General features: G+C 57.4%; 1 protein-coding gene across 2 annotated transcripts; it reads left to right on the forward strand.

Moving 5' to 3' along the window:
• The first annotated feature begins 323 nt into the window (after positions 1-323).
• Positions 324-22,423, forward strand: LOC104336759 (proton-coupled amino acid transporter 1). Of its 2 annotated transcripts, XM_075441736.1 has the most exons (11): positions 324-394; positions 4,147-4,294; positions 5,154-5,244; positions 6,331-6,419; positions 6,650-6,745; positions 7,466-7,550; positions 9,556-9,774; positions 10,018-10,116; positions 11,421-11,587; positions 16,950-17,119; positions 20,210-22,423. In XM_075441736.1, the coding sequence occupies exons 2-11, from the start codon at positions 4,152-4,154 to the stop codon at positions 20,476-20,478; spliced, it is 1,428 nt and encodes a 475-aa protein (XP_075297851.1). In that variant the 5' UTR covers positions 324-394; positions 4,147-4,151; the 3' UTR covers positions 20,479-22,423. The 2 variants fall into 2 exon arrangements, with proteins under 2 accessions (XP_075297851.1, XP_075297850.1); XM_075441735.1 differs by lacking the exon at positions 324-394 and having other exon boundaries at positions 4,127-4,294.
• The last annotated feature ends 2,662 nt before the right edge of the window (positions 22,424-25,085 follow it).

A 25,085-nucleotide genomic window follows, 5' to 3' on the forward strand; every position in this document is an offset into this window, starting at 1 on the left:
GCACGGCGGGGATCTGCAGGCGCTGCCTTCGGACGCAGGGACACAGCCCCACGCCCGCGGGGTGGCCACGACCCACGCTGGGGGGGTGTCTGTGGGGGTGTCGCTCATCCCAGCGACCATCCGTCTCCCTGACGCCTTCCAGCTCCGCAGGCCTGGCCCCAGGAACAGCCCGGCCGGAGGGGGATGCTCCTCGCTGCCCACGCGTGGAGGGGCTCAGCCGCGCCCGCCTCTGCCCCACTCGTCCCAGCGGCCCCGCCGCGCCCGCCAGGCGGCGCCGCAGTGCCCAGCCCCGCCCCTCGCCTTCACCGCTCCCCGTGCGCAGGCGCGGGCGCCGCGGTCAGCTGAGCCGGCCGTCACGTGACGGCGCGGCCGAGGGAGCGGGGCCGGCGGCGAGGTGCGGGGCCGGGGGTTCGGGGCCCGGGCGTGGCGGGGGAACCGAGGGGGGACGGGACGGGGCTGGCAGCGTGCGGGGGTTCCCCGGGGTTCCCGGGGAGGCCGTCACCCGCGTGGGTGCCCGGGGGTGCGGGAGAGAGCTGGCAGCGTGCGGGGGTGCTCGGGGCAGCTTGGGCGCGCTGACAGGGCCCGGGGTGGGGGGGGGTGTCACTGACAGCCCTTCGGGGTGGCCGGGTGTGTAGGGGCGTGCTCGGGTCCTGCCGGCAGCGTGCGTGGGTGCCCGGAGGTCCCGGGGGGGAGGGGCTGGCATCAGGCGTGGGGGCTCGGGGGTGCAGAAGGGTGCTGGCAGCCCACGCGGGTGCTCGGGGGAGCTTAGGGGTGCTGGTACCCCGTATATGCGTGTGTGTGGGGGGGGGATACTCGGAGCCTGAGTGGGTGCAGAGGGGTCCTGGCAGCTTTACAGGGGTGTCCAGAGATCCCGGGGGTTCCCGGCAGCTTACAGGGGTGTCAAGAGGTCCCCGGGGTTCCTGGCAGCTTACAGGGGTGCCCAGAGGTCCCTGGGTGTTCTGGCAGCTTACAGGGGGACCTCAGGGTACCCAGAGCCCCCACGAGTCTATGGTCTGTCTGGGGCCTGCGTGGGCACCCAGGGATGTGTGCTGGTGGTGCCTGCGGGGATGCTGGCAGCCCGAGGGGGTCCCCTGGGGGTGTCGGGGGGGGCACAGTCCCCCCGAAGTGTGCAGCAGGCTGTGAGGTGCTGGTAAGGGTGCAGGGTGCTGTGTGGCACTGCGGGGAGGGCGAGCTGGAGGGTGCAGGGAGCCCTGCGCTCTGTGGGGTGCAGCCGTGCTGGGGGGGGCCTGCAGGTTGGAGGGGGGGCTGGAGCTGTGGGGACTGGGGGGGGTTGTGCTGAGCAGCTGGGCTGGGGGGACCAGGCTGTGCTGGAAATGCGGCCTGGGGACAGGGCTTGACCGCAGCCTCCCTGCGGGCAGGGGAACGGGGCAAGGTGGGAGGGGGGTCTGGCAGTGCTGGCTCTCCCGTGTGTCACGCTGGGCTGGGTTACAAGCAGAGCCTTGGAAATAAAGGATTCAAGACACATGATGGGAATTGGCGGTGAGTTTTGCTGTGCAGCTCAGTTTTCTGGATGATTTCATGTCACCCATTCTGCACGCAGCCCCTGCTCGGCTGGGGAGAGCTGTCGGGGTCAGCGGCAAGTTGCGTCTTGCTTTTGACTTCTGGAGTGTCACTCTGAGGGACAAACTGCTGTGAAAAGTGGCTGAGGAGTCAGTTTGAAAGTGGACACCGAGCGTGGCTGTTCCTGTCTTTGCTCTTTGTAATGACGAGGCAGCAACGTAGTGGGGTTTTGCTTTGGTTTGAAATATTCATTGGGTGGATGAGACAAGTTCTGCAGCTTCTTCTTGTTGGTGGCGGGGGAGCCGAGTGCTCTGTCCCTGCTGCTATGCAACCTTTCATCCAGACGCAAAGAAGACAAGTCATGATGAACACATCTCCCTGGCTCTTCAGCGCAAAAAGCAGCCGGGCCTGCTTGGGGGGGGAAAAAAAAATCACAGGGCACGATCGAGCAGACTGATGTAACCATGTTGTGTTGTATCTGGAGGACGTCACTGCTGGGTACTTCAGCTGGCCTGCAGGCCATCTTTGGGGAGGGGTATCCATGCCTGACCCAACCCTGGCACCTGCTCTGCCTGCCGTCCTTGCCTGCTACCAGCCCGCGGTGCTTGGCAAAGCCTCCCAAGCCTCTCCCCTGACCCTCGGGCCGGTCACCGATGACAAGCAGTTTCTAAAGCTTTCCTTGTGTAAACTACCGCCACTGCTCTTCCCGGTCCCTGCCTCGCCGGGTCGCCCTGCCCGCCGCGGAGCCGGTTCAGGGCACGGGGATGGGGCCCAGCTGCGGAGGCTGGGCGGGAGTGATGCGCGGGCTGCCGGCGGCTCCGGACGCTGGCGTTGTGCGGGATAGACCGGCCCTGCTTTCCGCTGCCGGCGTTGCCCGTTGCTGCAAGAAATAATGCAATGCTGCTGGGCGACGCTGTGGCCCGTGTAACGGCTCCGGAGCAGCTGGGATCTGGAGGAAGCGCCAAGAATTGAGCAAAACCCCTTCCTCCCTGTTTCCCTGCGGGTTGCAAGGCCGGGCCCTGCCAGCGATTGCAGCTCTTGGCTTTTGTTTGTTTGTTTGTTGTTTACAAACTGAAGCAGAGGAAGCTCCAGCTGAACACGAGGAAGAACTTCTTCCCTCTGAGGGTGACAGAGCCCTGGCACAGGCTGCCCAGGAAGGTTGTGGAGTCTCCTTCTCTGGAGATATTCAAGACCCACCTGGACAAGGTCCTCTACAGCCTACTGTAGGTGACCCTGCTTCGGCAGGAGGGTTGGACTAGATGACCCACAGAGGTCCCTTCCAACCCCGAAAATTCTGTGATTCTGTGATTCTGTTTGTTTTGCACGTAGCAGCCGGGTTTACAGAGAGCGGTGCTGGGGAGAGGGGGATGGCTGTGGGGTCTGGGGGCGAAGCAGGACCCCAGCAGCCCGGGCTGAGCTTTCCGTGCAGGGGCAGATGTTTAGGTCAGTGCCAGGGCCGCATCGTGCGAGTGCTGGCGTGACCCGGTGGGTGCCCGCGGAGCCCTCCGGCAGGAAACGAGCCTGGCTGCGGTAGCGATATTTCTCTGCTGCTTCCGCTCAGCCCTGCGCCGGCTCCCCACCGGTGCTGGGGGACGGGGTGGGAAGCACTGGGACTGCTGGGTGATGCCCGGGGCGGTGACACCCAGAGGAGCCCGGGGACAGAGACCGAATCGCCAGGCTGTGTGTCAGGAGGCCAGTAGATAATTTCCGTGCCTCCCGTGCTCCTTCCTGGTGGGCAGTCGGGGTGCTGGGGGGCAGGAGGAGGGAAGGGGTTTTTTTGAGGTGGGAGCAGCCGGAGCTATTCAGGGCACGTGTGGGAATTAAACCAGCCGACTGGTTTGCGTCACCAGGGTTTGTGTCCTTGGTGAGGCCGTGTGCCTGTGCTGCTGGCTTGCAGGACCCTGCCGGGGTTTTCGCTGGAGCAGGAGCTCCAGGTTGTGCAGGTGCCTCGTCCCGCGAAGCTGCTTAATCCTGTGGCTCTGAAACCTTTGGGGCGGGCGGTTTGCTGCCGGCACGTGGGCTGTGCTCCCGCCCAACGGAGCATAATCAATTTCTAAATTTTTTTTTTTTTAATGAAAAGTCTTCAATTTTTTAACAAAAGGGGAAGTTGGGAAACTTTCCTTTCCCTGGCAAGAGCAAGCTGTCCCCTTGCAGCAAACTGTGTGTGGGCTAAAAGTGGTTGCTCTTTCCTGGCTGTCCTCATCAGCCCCGGTCCCGAGTGCCAGGGCTGGGGACGCGCTGCCAGCGTGTCCCTCCCTGCCCGCTGCCTGCGGCTGAGGTGCCACCTTTGCCAACCCTCGAGCAGGGATGCACAGGTCCCTTGCCTGATGTGAAGTGGGTTGCATCCGGGCTCTACCTGCGGGATCCTGACCCCTTCCCGCCTGGGTGTGCCCGAGTCGGGGGCATGAACCTGCAGGAAGAGCCAGTGGGAACATACCATGCATCTTTGACCTTGGGACATGCCGGCTTCGTCATTGCTTGGGCGGGAGCGTGTTGCTGTATAAAAGCCCTGGAGAACACCTTGCTCCAGCAGTAGGAGCTGGTGCCTCTGCGCGATGGCTGACCCCAAGGAGCCTGAGAATGGGGGTGTTGAGCTGGGCACCCCTAACACAGCTCCCTCCACAGGGACCATGTCCACCCGGCGCCTCCGCAGCGAGGACTACAACGACTACAGCTCCACAGATGTCACGCCGGAGGGGAGCCCGCCCGGCGGCATGAACGGCTTCGCCCACCCCGAGTCCTACCAGCGCTTCGGGGAGACCAACGGGACAACGTGAGTGAAGCCTCCCTCCCTCCCTCCCTCCCTCCCGGGCTGGCCCAGCACCCGAGGAGGATGGAGGAGGTAACGGTGGCTCCTTGCTGCCTGTTGGCTTTGCTGGAGGATGGTGGAGCCGTGGTTTTATGGGGCATCCCTCCAAGGGGTGGCAAGGGCAGAGCTGTGGTCCTGCCTCCATGGGATGCTGGCATCAAGTGAGCGACTTCAGGACATGGTTTGGCACTTCGGGACGTGGTTTAGTAGGATGATGGTGTTGGGGTGATGGTTGGACTTGATGATCTTAGAGGTCTCTTGCAACCTATGATTCTGTGACTGCCCCAGCGTGGCTCTCCACTCTCTGGTGGAGCTGGGCTGGCTGGCAGCGGGCAGTCTTTGATGCTGTTCACAGTGTTCACTGTCTTCACCTAGGTTTGTTGGGGAGCTGTGGCGAGTAGACAGCATGTCCAGCTTCAGAGGATACCTGGGCATGTTGCAGCCATACCCTGGGGGTTCCTCATGCCTTATTCATCCAGGTGGGCAGAGGATGCTGTCTCTGCTTGTGGGAGACCGATTCCTTCAGCTCGGAGACTTTCTTGTGCAGCCCCTTGGTGCTGAGCTGCGCTCGTGCTGGGTTTTGCCTGGAAGCCGGTTTTGCAGATGCCCACCCAAAGTCTATTTGTTGAATCTCTGCCTTTCGTCCTTCCCCAGTGCCACTGGGCTGAGCTGGGTTCAGGGGACTGATCTGGACCTCCACATTTGCCGCAGCAGCTCAGAGCGGTGCCTGGACCCCTGGGCAGGATGCGCCGAGGGCTGAGACTGTGCGTGGTCCGGCTGCGGGCATCTGCCGACGGTCATCTCTGCATCTTCTCTCCCTCAGGTGGTACCAGACCCTGATCCACCTCCTGAAGGGGAATATTGGCTCGGGGCTGCTGGGGCTGCCTCTGGCTGTGAAGAACGCTGGCATCCTGGTAAGGTGGCTCTCACCCCGCTGCTGCCCGTGGGGCAGAGCAGCCTCGGGGCGCACTGGCTTGTCTCCCTGCCAAGACGCCTGTGGGTGCCCGGTGGCTTGCAAGCTTTTGCACCCTGGGCTCTGTGGCTTGCTTCGTTTGCTGCTGAGACCGTTCTTGCTGCTCCTGGGTTGTGCTGGGTGGTCTCAAGGAGTTCAGCGAGCTGGGGCTGCGGTTTTCTCTGCTGGGGTCAGGCAGGGCTCTGGGTCCCTGCCCCTGCACCCAGCTGAGTGTTACCTCCCTACCCCTCTGGAATCAGCCCCTGCCTCCCAAAACACTCCTTGGCCTCCACTTGATTTGTCCCAGCCGGTCCGTGCTGAGCGGGCTGTGTGTCTCCTGAGGGTGCTACGAGCACAGCACGCACGTAACGAGCCCCGTCGGTCAGCGGTTAAGGCTGGTGATGGGAGATGGTGGTGTGCTTCCCTCTGCGGGGTTTCGCGTGGGCTGGCCCAGCCTCGCAGCTCTGGCCGTGTCGAGGTCGATGGATGTGATGCAGCTTTGCTGTCTGAGGGCTGAGGTCGTGCTTGGAGGTCAAACAGCAGCCCCTGACCCCGTCACATCTCCCCCCCCCCTTCTGTCCTGGTGCTCAGCTCCTCTGTGTCTGTATCGTGCCCCAGCGACCGCCGTCCGTGTGAGTGGTGGGGGCACCTCGCTGCTCTGCGCTGTGTTTCTGCGCCCACCAATGCAGCGTTCCCATTGCCCAGACTGAAACATTAAAATAATTAAAAAAGAAAACTTCCTTTCTTTGTCCACACCACGACCTCTTTGTCCCCTGTGTAATAATGGTGTGCAAGATTAGTTCGAAAAACAATCCTGGAAGCGCTTTGCTGCACCCAAACTGCCCCAGCTTGTTGCTTTTGCATCATTCCTGCCAAGCTCGTGGCTCTCTGCGGGGTTACTCGGTCCTGGGGGGCTGGATCCGGGGAGCAGCACCCGAGCTCCCGTGCAGCTCACCGAGCCCGTGGGGTTTTGTCTGGCGGCAAAACCCATCGTGCAGCTCTGCCTTTGGCCATCAGAGTGCAGCCTTCCCCCTCTCTTCCCCTGCAGCTGGGTCCTGTGAGCCTGCTGGTGATGGGAGTCGTGGCTGTGCACTGCATGGGCATCCTGGTGAGATGCGCCCATCACTTCTGCAACAGGTAAGGAGCATCTCCGCGTCTCGGCACTGCTGCTCCTGCGGCTCTTCCTTTCCTCCCCACAAGCCCTGTGGTTTTTCTCCCAGCAGCAAGTTGCCTGTGTCAAAGCCTCGGTCGGGAACTGCTGCTGGGCTTTTGCACAGGAACTGTTTTCCCATTAATGTCATCATTTGCCTTGGGAACCAGCAGATGGGACTGATGTGACGTCCCTTCTCTCTTTCTTCTCTGGACAGGCTCCAGAAGCAGTTTGTGGACTACGGGGGTGCCGTGATGTATGGGCTGGAGTCGACTCCCAGCGCGTGGCTGCGGACGCATGCTGTCTGGGGAAGGTACCTCTGCCCCTCTTCCAGGCAGGGGACTTGTCTTCAAGTCCAGTGCATGCTGCAGAGGAGCTGGCTGGTCCCTGAGCTGCTGTGGCAGATGAGCACAAGTGACATAAAATGTTCTCTGGCTCACCTACCCTGAGTGCTCAGTGTGCCCTGGGGGGTAATGTTAAGGTCTTTGAGCCAGTCCTGTCCCCATCCAGATGTGGCTTCTACTAAAGGGGTGGGAGAGGTGAGTGTCTGCAGCATAACAAAGGGGTAAATATCACGTACTGCAGTGCTGGCTGCCTTGTTAGACACTGAGCATGGCTAATGGCTGCCCCCGGGGATGCTGCCAGCCTGTGGATGTCCCCCATCACATCGCACCGATCCCATTGCACGTCAGATGCTGGGAACGTCCACCCGTTCCTGTGTCTGGGGAGCGTTGTCTCCAGCTGTGACAATTCAGCAGCAGACTGGAGATGCTGAACTTTCCTCCTGACTGAGGTGGTCCCAACCCTATGGAGAGGTTGGGAGGGGGAGATGGGAGAGCCTGATGTCTGGGAGGTTAGATGGAGATATGGTCCTCTTTACTGAGCATCGCAGAGAAGAGACCTGGGCGTGCTGTGACCTGCGCACCTCAACCCCTGTGGAGAGCAGCATCGCTGCAGTGCAGCCCTCGAGCAGCCCAAGCGGGCTTTTATTTCTGTATGGCCTGGCTAACAAACGGTCTGGTTTCTTTTCTAGGCGTGTAGTGGGGCTCTTCCTGATCATCACTCAGCTGGGTTTCTGCTGCGTGTACTTCGTCTTTCTGGCTGACAATCTGAAACAGGTTAGACTTACTCCCTGCTCCGTGAGCAAGGCGGGGGTGTGGAGGCACTTGGGTTGTTCTTAGCTTCTGTGTCACGACCCTGATCTCCACCAAAGGTCCACTTTCTGAGTTGATGCTGCTCGGGGAGATACTGCTCCTCTGTCTGGGTATTTTGGAGGATCGGTTTTCTCGTTCAGACAGGGCAGATCTGTCTGAGAGTCCCTGCAAGTTTGCTCTGCGTGCGGAGGTGCTGGAGCCATCCGTGTCACCCAGGGGAAGTGGGGGATGTTCCTGGCTAGGGAAGGCAGGAACATGGTGACAGCAGAGGGACTGTGCCTTTGATGTCCTGCCCACCTCAGTTAATTGGATTATTGATACTCTGTGTAGGTGGTAACGTACAATGGGTATCGGGACCTGCTGTGAACCTCTCCTGCCTTTCTTGGACCTGTTTGCATTCCAGTTTCTTGCCTCATCCTGTGGCCGTGGAGCTTAATTACATCTTTAGGGAAAGAGTTTCCTTCTGCCAGGCATAGGGATGAAATAAACAGAAACCCTGAACCGCTTGGCTGGCTCCCGTGCTGTGAGAACCTGGGAATAACAAATCCCTGTTCCCAGCCTCCAGCGGCTTGATGCCTTGCAGGTGCTGCCGTGCCCTTTGGCAGCCCTTGCGTACTCCCGTCAGCTTCAGAGGTGGTTCCTGGGGGAGTGAGGGGGCTCTGCTGGTGGGTGGCAGGGGATGAACAGGCTCTGCCTCTGCTCCGGGAGCAGCAGCCGAGGAGATTCTCTTTGTGCTGCCCCGTGGGATGGCTGGGAGGAGTAAAGAGTTGAGTGCCAGTGATCTGATGCCAACAGCCCCGAGACTGGGAGAGAGGAGGTTGTGTGCCTGTGGCCAGGCTGCTGCTGGCCCTCTGCTCCCTGCAGATGGCCCCTCGCTGCCGTCTCAAGGTGGGCTTCTTTCTGCTCGGCCTCTTGCAGTGGAGACTGAAGGCTGGCTCGAGCTGCAAGGGAAATTTGCAGAAACCTGCTAATCCAACCCATTTTAGGCCACAGCTGGGAACCCCCTTGGCTTCAGTTTTGGAATTTTTTGGATGGGGAGTGGGGAGTGTTGCTTGTTTCTTTTTGTGGTGGGGAGCAGCACGCTCGATGGGGAGCGATGTTACAGGTGATACCTCAGGCAAGGTGCTGCTGTGCTGGGCAGAGCTTTGGTTTGGAAAATGACTTTGGAGCAAGCAGGGCAGGCTGGGGCTCAAGCAGCACTGCCCCGGGAGTGCATGGCTTTGTGCTGCCCTCTTTAACCTCTCCTCTGGGGCAGGACTTGCTCTGGAGCAGGTGAAGTTAGTTTGCGGGTAGCCCTTTGCTGTAGTGGCCAGACAGCACGTGGTACCCAAACCAGCCTGGTTGTGGTTGTATTGGTGATCCACAGCGTGCCCGTGCTCTTTTGAGGGATGGTTCAGCCACCTGGTTCCTGGAGCAGAACTGTCTCTAGAGGTGAGCGCATGGCCCCGGAGCGCCTTTGGAATGAAAGACCCCAAGGAAGGGATGGTTTCCCATGAAGAAAGCAAAGCTGGGGGCCAACAGTAGCTTCCTTGCAAGGGAACAGGGCACTGGGTGAAGGGGTTTGTGACGTTGAATGTAAAGTGGTACAGCAAGAGGGAAAGGACCTTTGAGGAAATAGCACTTAATGCTTCTTTCCTCTCTTCTCAATTTGCCACGTGGGCAGCAGAAACCAACCTCTGCCCTCGGTGCACTTGGCTGCCGGGTTCGCGTGCTCAGCATGCCTGGGCTCGGGCAGGTTTTGCTGTCTGGGCTCAGATGCTGTAGCTAGTCCCACCTCTGCTCCTAGCCAAGGTAACAGGGATTTGCTTCAAAACTACCTGAAAAGCTGCATTGCTTTGGTTTTAATCGACTAGCTGTGTATGGAAGTGAGCTTTTGGGGTAGCAGTCTGACCCACGTGGGATGGGGTGCCAAGTTCATTGAATCTGACCTGCATGATGGGGTTCATCAAGCATTCCTGTGCTTCTCCAGGTCATATCTGCAGCAAATGGGACCACCAATGACTGCAACTCAAACAGGACGGTGACCATGACTCCCACCATGGACTCCCGGCTCTTCATGCTTTCCCTGCTGCCTTTTGTGGTGCTGCTCACGTTCATCCAGAATCTCAAGGTCCTGTCTGTCTTCTCCATGCTGGCCAACGTGGCCATGCTCTGCAGCCTCATCATGATCTACCAGTACATTGTCAGGGTATGTGCGGGGCCGAGCCGGATCGGCTCTCCTCTGTCACTCCTGTGATGCCCCATGCTTTGGCGGGCAGGGGGAGCTTGGTGGTGGGACATTTGCACCCCGTGGGGTGCTGCTTGCTCCCGTGGGCATGCTGGTTACCCTCTGCTCCGCAGGGCTTTCCCTGCAGCGTGGGGCTGCAACAGGGAGCGGTGAGAGCAAGCCAGGTCCTCCCTGCGTCTGAACTCTGTGTGGGCTTTTTTCCAGGACATTCCTGATCCCAGTGACCTGCCTCTAGCAGCAACCTTCAAGACCTACCCCCTGTTTTTTGGCACGGCGATCTTTGCTTTCGAAGGCATCGGGGTGGTAAGTTGGCGTGTGGCGGCGGGGCTGCCTGCGCGGGAGGCTCAGCCCGTGCTGGGGCTTGCCGCAGCACCTGCTCTGCGTGGCAGCTGGCTTTGCAGATGAACTTCTCCGACGGTAGCCTAAATTCTGGATGATGCTGTTAGCTTCAACCTCCAGGCTATCTCCTGGGTCAAACCCTGTTGCTTCCATCTGAGGCTGGAGGAGCACATGCTCCAAACCTCAGGAGGTTGGTTGCCGCTTTGAAGGTGGCTGTATCTGGCCGTAGGGTGGGCTCTGCTGGGAATCGCACTGGCAGCTGCCTTGGGCTCGCTTGGCTGACCTGCAGAGGAGGAATCGTCCTGACTCTTGTTGCCTGCCTGAGGGGGAGGGCAAAAAGCATGACACAAAGAACCATGATCTGTTCCTTCCCACCCTGATGCCGAGGTCCTGTGACCCCCGCCTGGCAACTGCATGGCCCCAGTCTGCTTGGGGCTCGATTTGCTTGTGCCTCTCGTGAAAAATGCTCTAAATAGGCCGGCTGTGTCTGTGAGAAAAGCTGGGTGGGTGATTGCAGAGCTTAAGGGCTTGCTAAGATGTTGTGGGTTGTTTCTGGGAGCTCCCTTCAAAGGAGGAAAAAATGTTTTCATCTCCTATTATAAGCTGGCTGTGTAAACATAGGGCTGGAGAGGGCCAAATCCGTTACAGGAGGAGTGTTTACTGCATGCTGTGCGCAAGGCAGAGGGCTCTTGCGGGCAGTGAGGCACAAATGCTCTCTTGCTTGCATGACTTGGAGGTGGGGATGCAAACAAATGCTTTTTCTGGTCCTGCCTCCTCACCAGCTCTGCCACTCTGTCTCTTCTTGAAATCCCCACCACCCAAGGAGAGATATAAAAATGTTTGCTGAAGTCCTATATTTGAAAGCAGGTGTTGGTAGTACAGATGTGAGGGACTTGCTTCTGTCCTTCGTTTTTTTTCCTTTGTCCTGCCTGGTTGAAATCTGTCTGGACAAACTTCATAGGAGAGGAGAAATGTCTTGGTCTTTCCAGGGTCTGCTGGGGATAAGAAGACAGTTATTAGTGATGAGCCTGTCCCAGTGGGCATGGCCATGCTGTTTTGGGGTGCAGAGTGTAGTGCAGCCAAGGTATGGGGCGAATGGCATCGCCCCAAGGCACCAGTGGGCACGGCTCCTGCCAAGGGGAGGGAGCAGGTCCCTGCGTTAGGGCAAGGGCCATGGGGCTGCCCCTCCTGCTTTCTAGGGCTGAGGGGTGCAGAGGAGCGGGGGCAACCTGTGCTCTGTAGTCATCCTCCTCCTCCTCCTCTCCCAGGTACTGCCTCTGGAAAACAAGATGAAGAACCCCCGGCAGTTCCCAGTCATCCTCTACGTGGGGATGACCATTGTCACCATCTTGTACATCAGCCTGAGCGTGCTGGGGTACCTGCGCTTCGGGGCGAACATTCAGGCCAGCGTAACGCTCAACCTGCCCAACTGCTGGTGAGTCGTGGGGGGCGAGGGACGAGGGTCCCGGCCAGGGAGCAGGAGAGGGGGCAGCGGGGGGACATCCCTCCTTAGCAGGACTAATCTGGGTGAGGTTGGGGAAGGATTGACCGTGCTGTAGCCACACCGTCCAAAGGAGCTTGTCAAGGGTTGTCTGATGGCAAGAGTGGTGAGGCTCATTGCTGCAGTGTCTGAGCTTGGTCTTGGCTCTGCAGCTCAGGCTGCTTCCTCGGGGTCCATGGTGGTCCCTGCCTGGGTAGGTGCAGCTCCTGCCTTTTTCTTGGAGCCTTGCTGTGTCTTTTTTTGGGCTAAGCAGCACTCTGGCTGGAAGATGTTGAACATAACCTCCGTGCAGCCGTATCGGAAGGTTGTTGAACAGTGCAAAAACTGCTTCTCTTCCCAAAACAAAGCATATGGAAAACTAAACCCAAAGCTGGGAGCTCCCAGAGAGGGTGAGCTGTGATGTCTCCACACGTGGGTTGTGTTGCTTGTTTGCAGCTCCGGAGCTTAAACTCCCACTCCTGGGCTCCGTGTTGTGCCTGTTGTGCTTGAGCGAACACTTTGCCTGTGAGCGCTGGTTCCGTGAGGATACCCCTTTCCTTCCCGTGGGCTCTGAGCTGTGCAGCTCCCCAAACCCGTCTGTCCTCTTCTGGGATCCATCAAGGCCTCCTGAGATGCTCCGGTCGCTGGCTGGAGCCCGGTGGAAACACACGTGGCCTGACCCCGTACCTGCTTACCCAGCAGGGTTGCTTCTCCTCTTGCTGGGGCTGGTGGCTGCTGCAGCAGCTGGTCTGTACCTGGGGGCGAGCGGTTGCTCAGTGTCACGGCTCCATAGTCATCCCGGAGGAGAAATGCAAGCCGTTGGCGCTTGCCTTTGGGACAGGAACTGTGGAGCATGCAAATGTTGAGGACGAATGCCTTTTCCAGCGTGCTCTGCTTGGGATTATTTGAGAAAGTCCTGAAAAGAACCCATCTCCGTTGCTTCTTGTGACACGCTGCTGTGGGGTGTCTGTGGCAGGAGGTGGTGCTGGCAGGCGAGAAGGAGCTGGAGAGAAGCTCTGCTGAGGTACTGATCGCACGGCAGCATCTCCTGCGCCTCGGTGCGCGGCTGAGGGCTGGCTTTGATGCCACAAGGCTGCTTGGAAAGCCGTCCAGCAGCAACACAGTTTCTCTGGGTTTGCCTAGGAACACTCTGAAGTTCAACAGCTTCTCTTTGATGTCTCTGATGGCTTGAAATCCTGCAAGAGACCAGAGTGAGAATGGGAGCTGGGGGTGCCTGTCCCCCTCCCCAGTCCATCCTCTCTGCTGTTAGCAGCTGCCCAACACCATGCAGCATGGCTTGCTGCCTCTTCCCCCCTGATGAAGTGGCTTTGAGCAGGGCTGAGATTTTGAGTCACTAGTGGGCTTCCACGTGCTGACCTTGTAGAGCTGCGTGGCTGGGGCTCTGAAGAAAGCAAAGGTTTAAAAAAAACAAAAATAGAGCCTGTTTTTGCTTTAACTGTTGCTCTGTTTCTTTCAGTATGAGTGTGTGGACTTCCATTCAAACTGGATCTGTGTAGTGGTTGAGCTGTTGGGTGTTGGTGTCGGTGGGGCAGAAGGTCCTGCTCCTGCTGAGAGCCTCACCTTGTCCCCTGTTGGGGCTGGGAGCTCTGCCTGGTCCCTGCTCTCAGCGAAGAGGGATGGGGCCGGTGGGAAAACATGCTAGTGTCGTAGGGACATCGTGAATCCCACCGTGCCAAGCACAGTAGGTGTGAATCCCACCAGCTCAGCAAGCTGGAGCAAGATGTGGAGGGGATGAAATGCAGCTGCTGCTCCTGATGGTGGAAAGCAGGTCAGATCCGGCTCTCAGGCTCTGCATCTGCTGAGCTGTAGTTTTGCTCGGGGGCTTCTGCAGGCAATCTCAGCTTCGTTTGCTCTAACGGGTGACGTTCTCTTAGAAGAAGGCAGTGGGATTTCCATGACTCGCTAGTCTGCTGAAAGATCCGATTTCAAATGCACCTTTCTAGCAGTATCCACACTTTCTGTCAAAGGACTTTTCTGAAGAAAAGCTGTAGGGTTTTTCAGGCAGGGAGATGAGAATGGCCCTTTGGCAGCAGCGCCTGGGGAGGCCCGGGTGTGCGGCAGGGCTCCTGCGGGCTGTCTCCGGGGAAGGTGTGCTGCGGTTGTGACTCAGCAGAACGCTGCTTCCTGGCAGGACAGTCGATGGAGGCTGTAAATACTGGACTTGGAAATGGGTTATCTGAAGCAAAAGGATACTTGGGCTAAAGTCTGTACTGCTGTATTCCCATGCATTAAACTGTAGGCGATGGGTGAAGACTTGCCCGTGAAGTGAGTGTTCTGCCCGTCCCGCGTTGCCTGCGGGTTTTCTCCCCAGCAGTAAAACGTGTCGGGCTGCAGAAGCTGGTCATAAGGGCTGTGCGTGAGAAGTCACGGGGTTTGCCTGCAGCGTGGGAGACAAGGCGAGGATTGTGGCCGAGATGCTGCATCCTTCCTCGGCTGTAGCCATTGCCCGGAGGGCTCTAGAACAGATTCGGTGAACGTGTTTGGAATCGTTGAGCTGCAGGATGACTAAGGACTTTCAAGCCTCATTTCTTTATAACCGCAGCTTCCTCAAATGAGGAGTGTGTCGGTTCCCAGTGCCTGGGTCTAACCATGGCCTCTGAAATACTGCACTGCTATGCAGAAATTCCTCCTTGCATCCTCGGAAGGGTTGCTTCACCCCACCATCTGAAGAGTGAAGAAATGCTGTAGTGAGGGGGAAGATGTTTGGTTGCATATGGCCAGTTGGAGGTAGGTAACGACAGAGCTTACGGTCAGAGGAGGGTACGCTGTTTCTTGCAGCTTGGTGGGATGGCCTGGCGTGGCTCTCTAGGTTAAGCAGGTGGTTGCTGTGGTTGACAGAGTGGTGTCTCTCCAGGACCCTGCATGGACCCATGTTTTCTGTGAGTCAAGACTAGCACTTGAACCCTTCCCCTTCTTGATACTGAAAATGCCCTTTGAGCATGTTCTCCTGGTTCCTGGCCTGTACTGGATTGGTACCCAACCTTATTCTGTAATTTTTATTAATAACATCTCAAGGCTCAAGGCCTTTTATTAATAACATCTCAAGGCTTTTATTAATAACATCTCAAGGCTCAAGGCTCAAGGCTGCTGTGCACTCAGTCATCTGTGGGTGAGTGGGCGCACTCTGGACTCTGTAATAGCTTTGTTTTTAGTTTGCCTGTGGAATCACAGGATAATTTAGGTTGAAGAGGGCATCATGAGATCATTGGGTCCACCCACACCAACTTAAATTTTGAATAACAGTAAGTAGGGAGGTTGCCCACCTCTTCAGGCCTTTGTTCTGGTGCTTAACTGCCCTTTTGGGATGCAGCTCTGTCCTGTTGCCCCTGGTTCTTCTGCTGTGCAACTCTGAGAAGAGCCTGTCTCTGTCTTCTCTGTGCTCTCCTGTTAGGTAGCTGAAGACAATAATAACATCCCCCTTAAACTTCTCATCATGCTGAACAAGCCCAGGTCTCCCTGCCTCTCCTCGTACGTCATGTGCTCCAGCCCCAACTATCTCAGTAGCCTCCACTCAACTTGCTCTGGTCAGTCAAAGTCTGTCTTGTCCTGGGAGTCCCAAGACTGGATACAATACTCAAGAAGCAGCTTCACAAGCCCCAAACAGGGGAGTAATCCCTGCCCTTAACCTGCTGGCCATGCTTGTGCTAGCACAGCCCAGTATGTGATTGACCTCAGTCACTGCAAGGTCCATCTGCTGGCTCATGTTGAGTTTGCTGCCCACCAAGACCTCCAGGTTCTGTTCTGGCCAGACAGAAAGCTGGGACCCACCCCTTCCCACGTGTGGGATTTTTGTGTTTGCATTTGAACTTTGCCAGTGCCACCGCGTTGTTTACGTCCCACTCGAAGGCATGTCAGCCATTCTCTCCATTTCGGTCTTGTTGTGTACTTGCTGAGGGCATGCTCTGGGTCGCTGAGAGCTCATCCAGGTCACCAATTAGGATATTTGTGTGATAGGCGCTTGGCAAATCCCTGCTGGCTGTTCACCCTGTCCAGTATGTGCCTGGAAGTGGATGCCAGGAGGACTTAGCTCATACTTTTCTGGGGATTGAGGTGAGGTTGATGAGCCTGTAGCTTCCCTCATCCTTCCTGAAGGTGGATATGATTCTTCTTGCTAGGCAGTGGGACCTCTCCCTGATCACCCTGCTCTTTTAAAGATGGTAAAGTGGCTTCAGGCTGATACTGGCCACAACCTCGAATGTCTCTGATCTGGTCCCATGGACCTGCGTAATGTCCCATTTGCTTAGGTGATCCCCAGCTCCATCCTCTGCTGTTGTGGGAGGTGTTTGGCTTCACCAGATTCTGCCACTCATGTTCAAAGTTGTCTTGCATGTGAATACTTGGACTTCTCTGGTTTGAGGCTGTTGTTGTAGCAGCTGGATGCTGACAGCCAGCGTACAGAGGGACACTGGCTTCGGCCTGAAGAAGGTAAAGGGGTGTACGAGGGCAGGAGGAGTCAGATACTTTCCTCAGCTTGGATCTACTTCGTATTTACATCAGTGGTATGGCCAGGACCCATATTTCCTCCTTGGTCAGCATGTCTTGAGTTGGGGAACTGGTAGGACCATATGTGATGTAACTAGATACCACTTCTCTTTGGGAGAGGCTTGTTCTGCTGTCAGGGAGCTCAAGACAGAGACGGGGCTGGGAGGTGGCTTTGTGGGCCCCTGCAGCAGGCTCTTCCCTGCAGCCGCGCTTGCCCCACTGCCGCAGCACTGTAGGATCAGGGACGTGGTGAGATCTGACTCGGGGTGAGCCTGAGGTGCTGTTTGCAGCCTGTCTGCGCCGCCCAAAATGCTCTTTTAACTGTCTTCTCCCCAAACATGCATGATGCAGCATTCCAAAAATAGCTGCTCTTTCTGTTGTGTGAAGGTGGTTGAGTTGCAGGTGGTGACGTTTGCATCCCATTTCCTTTGTAAGCCCAGACTTACCCCAGCATTGCTGTCCTCTTCCCCCTGCTCAGAAGCCAAGCAGTAATCCAAATCTTTGAGATCTTAGAGGTCTTTTCCAACCTATAATTCTATGATTTCTTGCACAAAGCCAGGACTAAAACCTCTGATTAGGCGTGGGTTGCCCTGGCTTAGAGGTTGCTCTGTCTCCTTGCTATTTCTTGCCCAAGAAAGGTCTCTGTGGATTGAATGCATCACCCCGAATTTTCCAGGAGAGTGTTCAGGAGGGCAGACTGTTGGGACACAGAATTCCTTCTTGGCAGAGCGTTCCCCTTCTGCTTTCTGCTGTTGGTGCTGCAGCGACTGGAGCAAGAGTGTGTCTCACTGGGTCTCCTCCTTCTCATTTGCAGGCTGTACCAAGCTGTCAAGCTGCTCTTCTCCTTCGGGATTTTCATCACCTACGCCGTGCAGTTCTACGTGCCCGCCGAGATCATCATCCCTCCCCTCGTCGCCCGGGTGTCGGAGCGCTGGGGCTGCCTGGTCAACCTGCTCCTCAGGGTGGCCCTGGTCAGCGTGACCTGTGAGTAGGAAGCAGCTTGTCAGAGTTCCCCCATGAGGACGTGACACCCCTGTTGCCACCGTGGGCCAGTGGTGCCGAGAGCCTTTGCCCCTCACCTGCTGCCTCTGGCCCTGCTACTAAAGCCCTCGCAGTAGGGGGTCTCCTGGGGTCCCCAGCGTGCAGCCAGGCTCCTCGTGCCTGCGTGATGGGGACATGGCTGCAAAGGGGTCACTGACCACAAGGGAATGGGTGTCCTTGTACACATGTGTTCATGGCAGTGTGTGACACAGCAGAAGACAACTGACAATGCTACACAACCCATAGCCAAAGCCCCGGCGTGCCTGTGGCCACAGGGCAGGTCTGGCTGGATCAGCCCCAAATGGTCGCTTTCCCTTGGTGGCGTTTGGTGCCTGCAGTGAGGCTCTGGTGGAGCAGGCTGCCGGGCTCGAACCCGGTGGACCTTTGGAAAAGGTGTGGAGCAAATCAGGTGCAGGAGTATCTGATTTTGGCTGGCTTCAATTCCTGAAGACTAGATCCTTGCTGTTGTCAGCACAGCTGAAACGCTTGACTGAGCTCCCAGGCGTCATCTGCTGAAGAAGAGCTTTTCTCTGTGGCTTGATGCTGCTGATGCACCAGAGTTGAGCATCAGGGACCTGGCCCCACATGCCGGCTGGCTTTGCTTTGGGCTTGAGGTGCTAACTCAAGGGTGGTGGAGCTGGCTGAGAGCAGGGTGCTGCCGGTCTCTGAGTTGTCACTAATGGTGGGCCAGAAACGCTGCACTAATGGAGGTGGGCAAAGCCCCTTCTCCTCCGTGCTGAGTTCCTGAAACCCATTCGGTCTCAGTGCCCACAGCTGGAGGGACGGTGCAGGGATGAAATCCTGCTGTGCTGGACCATGTGCTCTGGCCACCCCAGCACTGTGGTCGGCTTGGAGCCTGCCTGCGGGGTGGGAGCCTCTCCCGGAGGGTGCTGGGATGTGCCTGGCCAGGGAAGCGAAGGCTTGGAGCGACGGCGTGGCTTTGGGCACCGGCAGTGGCTGTACCCTCCCGTTCGGGGGTGGGGAGGCAGCGGAGGTGTTGGTGGAAGGATGCTGGTTCCTTTGTACCTCCTCCCCTTACCCTTCCATGTAAGAGATCGCTGTGGCTGTCGGCGAGGATAAAAGCAATTAGGGGGGTTGCGTGAATATTCATCAGGTGGTTGCGTGGCCGCGGAACAAGCCGGCATCACGGCTTTGGCTTCCAAAGAGAGGATGAGGTTTGGTGTACGGGTGCCTTTTAAGCTTAGACTTCAAAACCAGCACACTTCAAACCCCTTTGAATTCCTACCTGTGGAAAGCACGACCGTTGCCCCTGGAGGCTGAGGACTGCAGCTGGTGCTTCAGCTCCGCTTGTTGCAGAGGGGGGTTAATGGTTTTGTTTGCTTTGAGCCCAAAGAGCAGTGTGGGGTGGGCTGAGGATGCTGCTGGTGGTCAGCTGCTCCGCTCTCCCCACAGGCTGGCGGAGCGGGGATGCTGCTTGCAGCAGAGACCTGGCAGAGCGCTGCTTTGGCTCTGCACAGGGCTGAGCACCGGGATGGACTTCCTCCAGGTCAGCTCGGCGGGGACCTTTGCTGCTGTTCCCCGTGGTGGAGGGATGGTTCGTCTCTAGGCTTATCCAGATGACAGCAGGGCTGGAGTGGTGGGGATGTGCAGGAGCATCTCCGGTTTGTGTCTTTGCCCGCTGTCAGTCTCCCAAGCCTTCCATCTCCTGCGGTGCTGTGGGTGAGCTTTGGCTCAGGGAGGCTCCAACAGCCTCTCTTGCCTGGAGCTGCTTGCCAGGGAGTGAAAAAATCCCTCCGGTAAGGAGCCGTGAGACAACTCTTCTCCACTGAGGCTGGAGCTGCCATGGTTCTAGGTTTCTCCTATTTCTAAGCAGAGCTTTTGAAGCAATAAGCTGATTTATCTTGGTCACTTTGGTTAAGTGCTGAAGTCTGCTTTGCTTGTGGAGGATGCTCTTCTGTTGTACAAAGCTCTGGTTGCCTTTTCCTCGGGGCTTTGACCGAAAAGCAGCAGCGATGCTCTCAAGTGCTGGGGTTGCTGCAGATGGGGAGCTTGCTCAGCGTGTGTGCTGAGGGGCACCGGTCCCGCCTGCAAAACGGGACCTTGGTGATCCTTTGTTTTAATTCTGCTCCCCAAACGCTGACCCTGCGGTGCCCCAGGAGGGGCCCAGAGCGGGTGGCAGCTGTGGGCTGGTTAGAACATGAGGAAGAACTTCTTCCCTCTGAGGGTGACGGAGCACTGGAACAGGCTGCCCAGGGAGGTTGTGGAGTCTCCTTCTCTGGAGATATTCAAGACCCGCCTGGACAAGGTCCTGTGCAGCCTGCTCTGGGTGACCCTGCTTCGGCAGGGGGGTTGGACTGGATGACCCACAGAGGTCCCTTCCAACCCCTACTATTCTGTGATTCTGTGGAAGGAGAAGGCACCATCCCACCATCCTCCCCTGGTCCTGAGCAGGAGGAGGGGGGAGCAGGGGCATGCTGGAGTTGGCAGCCGCTGAGTGCGAGCCGTCAGAAGTCTCCCAGGGGGATTTTCCTTGGCTGCAGGTTTTACTGAACAAATGTTCTCCCCTGGGCTGTGCCGCAGGCGCTCTGCTGCTGGAGCAGCTCTAAACGCGTGCAAACCGCACGGATTCATTCAGGGCGGGGGGAGATGGCTTTTTCGTCCGGCTTTTATGGGGTTTCTGAGGCTTTACGGCTCCCCAGGTGTGGGGGGCAGGAGTGCTGGCCCTCGTAGCGGTGCCAGCAGCCGCTCTTCTGCCAGCGGCATCTGCTTCCTGGGGCACCCGTCCCGCTCAGCCCCGGAGCTCACTGTGGCAGTGCCCAGGGCGACAAAAAGGGTTTGGTCTGCCTGCTGCACTTCGTTAGCTCAATGCGATGGCTTAATTGCTTGTTGGGGAGGAGTTGCTGGAACCATGCAGTCACGTCTTCAAAGCTCTCGTGTCGGGCGAAAGGGCAGAGGTGTGCTTCAGGCAGAGGGCATCCCTGCGGTGGGTTTTTGGTTGCTTTTGCTCAGGGGAGGAGGGTCTCTGCTGTCCAGGAGCCGGCAGCACTAACGTCATCTTCGCTCCTTCTCCAGGCGTGCTGGCCATCCTCATCCCGCGCCTGGACATCGTCATCTCGCTGGTGGGCTCCATCAGCAGCAGCGCCCTGGCTCTCATCTTCCCCCCACTGCTGGAGATCGCCACCTACTACGCAGAAGGCATGCACCCCCTCGTCATCGCCAAGGACATCGCCATCAGCCTCTTCGGCTTCCTGGGCTTCGTGGTGGGGACGTACGAGGCGCTGGTGGAGCTGGCAGCTCCTGCCACTGCCATTGTGAATGGCACCAGTGCCATGGTGCAGTGATGGTCCCTGGTCCCTCTGGCCTCTCCGGATGCCACGCTGGGGGCACATGGGCACCGGATGCTCCTGGTCCCCTGGGAACGGTTCCCCCCTCTCCTCTTGGGAAGCGCGGTGGGCTTGGTCTGCGAGAGGATGGGGCTGCTCAAGGTCACGGCCACCCACCTGCAGCAGGGTCCCGTGCTGGGCTCTGGCTGGGGCGGTGGGATCCGGGCTGGGGCAGTGCCTTTCCTCGGGGCTTTTTGGGCAGGTGATACAGCAAACCAGCCCCCTCGACACCTCTGTAAATAGTCACTTTGAGAGGTGAGGAATCCTGGGGATGTAGACTTTGATTTTATTTTATTTTTTTAAAATCCCAACCTTTCCATAATTCCCCCGTCCATTCACTCAGGACGGGGAACAGGGACTGCTCTGTTTTGTGCCAGTTTGGTTTTTTCCCCCCTTCAGCACTTTATTTTTACAGCAACAGAGAAACCTCAGCTCAGGTTGGAGAGCGTGGAGCTGCCTCCTCACCCTGGCCTTGTGGGGAAGGAGAGCTGAGCCCGAGGTGCGGAGCATCCCTGGGACCCCAGCTCTCCTGTGGTGGGATCCCTGGACATGGGCATTGGCTGCTGCCGTGCTCCAGCTCTGTGTCCAGCCGCCTCGGGGGCTGAGCAGGGCCTGGAGTTGGGCGTCAGGCACAGCACCCCCCTTGCCTGGGAGGGTTTGCTGGACCCTGGCCCACGCTTTCAGTAGTGACACTTCTTTTTTTCCCTCATGTAGCGCACACACCTAACGCGTGGCTTTTGGGAGCGTTAGGATCCGAGACTTGCGGCGAGCAAACGGGCTCTGCTGTAACGAGGGTCCGAGACGGTCGCCTTCGGCTGGGAGCCCTCTCCCTGCACGGGACGGGGTGTCCCCAGGGGTCACTGCGTGCTGCAAAAATACATCGCCTTGTTTACAGTGCCCGAGCTGGCCCAGGCACCCTCCGACTGCGTCCGCAGGCCGATTCTGAATGTCAAATCACACACAAAAAACCCGTAATATTTTATTTTATTTTTTTTTACGCTTTCTCTCCTGGTCACACTCCCTCCCTGGTGGCATCTTCCGCCCCAGCTCCGGTCCCCTGGTAGATGCAGCTCTCTGCCGCTTCTCCCTGTGCTCCTGGTGCTGCTTGCGTTGCGGCTGGTGCGTGCCCGGGGGACACGGTCCCTGCCGTGCTCCTGCTTGCTTTCCTCTCAGATGAGCCCAGCTTCCTCCCTGGAGAGTTTCTTGCCTTTCTGCTGGATATTTTTTTTTTTTTTTTTTAAGTACAAGAGAGCAAACGGACGGGAGAAGTGCAATATTCACATCCATCGCTGTGTGCTGACCCAGCATGGCCCATGGGGGTTGGGTTTGGGTGCAGAAATGTCACCCTCAGCAGAGGAGGGCGTGCTATGAGGAGCAGGGGATGTCTGATGCTTGCCCCAGCTCTGTCGGTACCCCACAAGAAGCCTGGCCATGTTTTGGGGGACAGCTGTGTGCCAGGGCATGTCCCCAGCCTGGCAGTGGGCATCAGTGGGTTTGCTTGTGGGGCTTCTAGCATCCAAACTTACTTTGCAATCAGCGGTGAAGAGCTCATTTCCGAGGAGCCTGGGATACCACAGCGGCATTAAATGTTTTTTACAGTTCTTCACTTTTATTGGGGTGAGCAGGGGCTGTTCAGAGATGGGGCCAGATGTGCCAGTGGGGCACGTGGTATGAGGGGCTCTGCCGAGCCAGGAGGACCTGCCACAGGACCTGATGGACATGAAAACTTGACACTTGTGTATCTTAGGCTGCTCTATAACCAAGGAAATTGTCTGTGTAGATATAGAAATGATTAATATACATGTCTCGTGCCTATGGGTATTGTCAGCGTACAGCGTGTGTAGCTGCCTGGTGGAAGAGCTGGTGCTGCACCTGAATCATGTATCTTACTGTAATCAATAAATACGATCTATTTTTTACGTGAAAAGGCTCTGGGAGGTGAGATGGGGGTTTTTCTTCCCAGGGTAGGTGTGAAACTGCCAGGCATGGCCTGGGCCAGGCATGGAGCAGGTCTGGGGGTCTCCAAAGGGGACCCCGCCGTGCTGGGCTGGATGGGGCAGTGGTGTAGCATTAATGCCAGTGGACATGCTACAACTTTTTGGACTCATCTCTTATTTTTTTTTTGCTCTTTTTTCTCTTCATTTTGCAAATACCACCCAAGTACAAGGGCTTGGGGAGGAGGGGGCATCCATGGGAGAGCCCAGCAGCAGCCAGGGTCTGACCCTGTGCTTTTCCCACCACACACAGCAGCACGCAAGACTCCTCCCTCTGCTGAAGGCTTCTAATAAAAGCGTTTCAGCTTTGCTGCTCTGATAATTGTAATTTTTCTTCCGAATGCATGTGTGCAAGTAGGTTGTGAGCAGAGCCTTTATCGGCTCGCTGGGCTTGGCTGTCCTCTCTGCCCCACCAAAGCCGCTTGGCTGCATCTTGGGACCCAGCAGCCTGGTTTATGCTGAAAGTGGGGCTGCAGCTGAAGAAAGAGCCCGGTGTGTGCTGATGGCAGCAGCGGGGTGGAGGCCGAGCTGTTGCTCATCTGCCCGAGAGATCAAAGCAGCAAAAGCCAGCCCACGCTTGGAGACGCGGCGCTGAGCCAGCATCGCTGCAGCTTGGCTTATCTTCACGCTGCTGAATAATTCCTGCCATTGCAGTGTGTCATCAATGAGGCTGTTGGGGAAATCAGTGCTAAAAAATGTTAATCTATTGAAGCTGTGGCAGAGAAGTGTCCTTAAAGTACACAGACTGATGGGGAATGGGGTCCCTGGAGAGGGATGCGAGGCCACCCAGGGTGGGACGAGTGGCTGAGCACAGGCAGCTCCTGGTGGTCGGGATATTTCTGACCATGGAGAGTCACCATGGCCGGATCCACAGCTATCCTTTCTTCCAAGGGTTGAGCGTTGCGGGGCTGCACCTGTTCCATGAAATCACTTTGCTGAGTCTGCCCCTTCCCAGGTGTCTCCCATCTCCTCCATTGCCCTTTCCCTCCCCTCCCCTGCCCTGCGCTGCCAGCCAAGGCGACCCCGGCGAGTTAGAAGTCAAAAAGTCTAAAGTAAAATATCATGATTGTTATTTGTGCTGGTGCTGACACAGGGAAGAATAATGTGAGTTTGCTTTATGGGAAAAAGCAGTGCATGTCGCTGAGAAACTGTGGCACCCTTGGAGCAAGGGTGGGAAGCGCGCAGGGTCACAGCCTGGCCACCCCTCAGAAACCTGCCCAGACCCCAGGCCAGCAGCAGTGCTGGGTCCCTGCTGTGGTATCACTCATGCCAAGGCTCGTGCCATTCTGTTCCTCTGAAAATGCCAGAGTGGTGGTAGAAATGGGGGTTTATGAGCAGGAAACAGGGGCAGAGCAGAAGAACCCTGTCTTTGCATTTGGCCATAAGAAAATGCTGCTCACCCAGCAAGCCTATTCTTCTCAATGTCCCATCAGCACGCAGGGGGATGAGCCTGCTGTGGGGACCTGGCTTCATTTACAGTTTTATTAAAAATAGCTGCAGGGAGCTGCAAAACTCATAAGTCCATCTGGGCAGAGGAAAGCTGAGCTGGGGAACTGTAAAGGTGCAGCCGAGTGCTGCATCCCCTGGCTTCAATTTGGGATTGAGCCCAGCTGCGCTGGGTAAGGGGGCTGGGAGCTCTGGCCCTGTCAGGTGATGCTCATTCTGCAGCCAGTGGTTCAGGCAGGAGGGAGGTTGCTGTGCTGTCCCCTGCTCAGCCTCTCTGCACGAGGAGATCCCCCTGAGTGAGCAGGTAGGGTGCTGTGGCATCCCTGGGGTGTTTCGGGGAGTGGGGTGAGTCCCTGGCTTGGGACACGGAGCTGGTGGCGGGATATGTGGCTGGAGGTGCCGGGGTGGCATAAATGTGTGGGCAGACTTGGGGTTTGGAGCAGCGTGCTGTGGGCTGTACTGGTGGGTTCCCTTCTGCTGCTCCAGCCCAGAGGCAGCCCCATTCCTGGGGCTGGTGGAGATGCTGCTGTGCTCTGTCTGCAAAGTGCTTTAGGGTTGTAGGGTGACTGAGGCTGGCAGGGACCTTCTCCAGTGTGAAGCAACTCTTGGAATTACAAAAAAAACGCTCTTTTTACTTTCCCATCTCCCCCAGGATCTCTCCTGTATTTCTCTACACAGCTGATGTCTGAGCCTAGAAGCGCTGTGCCCAAATTAACGTGCAGGGATTGTGCTCTTTTAGAATGAAAGTGTCAAAAGGGATTTATAAAGTAAAACCAAACAGCTGAAATATCAGTCCTAATCCAGGCAGGGACTGGAGGGTGAATTCCCTTGCAAACCTCGGGGTAACTCAGCTCCTGGGCCAGCCGGCTGTGGGGCTGGTTGCAGTTTCATCTGGGCTGTTCAGTGAGACTGTCCCTGTCTGTCCCAAATGCCATCCCCTTCCCTGATTTTGGCCCCCAGGAGGGGATGTGAGTAGCAGTTTTTTTTCACATCAGAGTGTTGTCGGAGCTAAGCGTCTCTATTCTGGCATCTCAAGCCTCCTGGTGTTTGTGCTTTTTCTTGAGTGCCTTCCCCCAGTTCCCCACTAAGGCACCCAGCAGTCGAGTGAAAGCCCAAATGTTTAGG

This window comes from Opisthocomus hoazin, chromosome 22, assembly GCF_030867145.1.
Source record: "Opisthocomus hoazin isolate bOpiHoa1 chromosome 22, bOpiHoa1.hap1, whole genome shotgun sequence".
NCBI lineage: Eukaryota > Metazoa > Chordata > Aves > Opisthocomiformes > Opisthocomidae > Opisthocomus > Opisthocomus hoazin.

Coding starts and splice junctions, on each gene's coding strand:
- LOC104336759 (XM_075441736.1), top strand. CDS start 4,152: ATGTCCACCCGGCGCCTCCGCAGCGAGGACTACAACGACTACAGCTCC. Junction 6,420..6,649: donor GCCCATCACTTCTGCAACAG/GTAAGGAGCATC, acceptor TTCTCTGGACAG/GCTCCAGAAGCAGTTTGTGG. Junction 17,120..20,209: donor GGCCCTGGTCAGCGTGACCT/GTGAGTAGGAAG, acceptor CTCCTTCTCCAG/GCGTGCTGGCCATCCTCATC.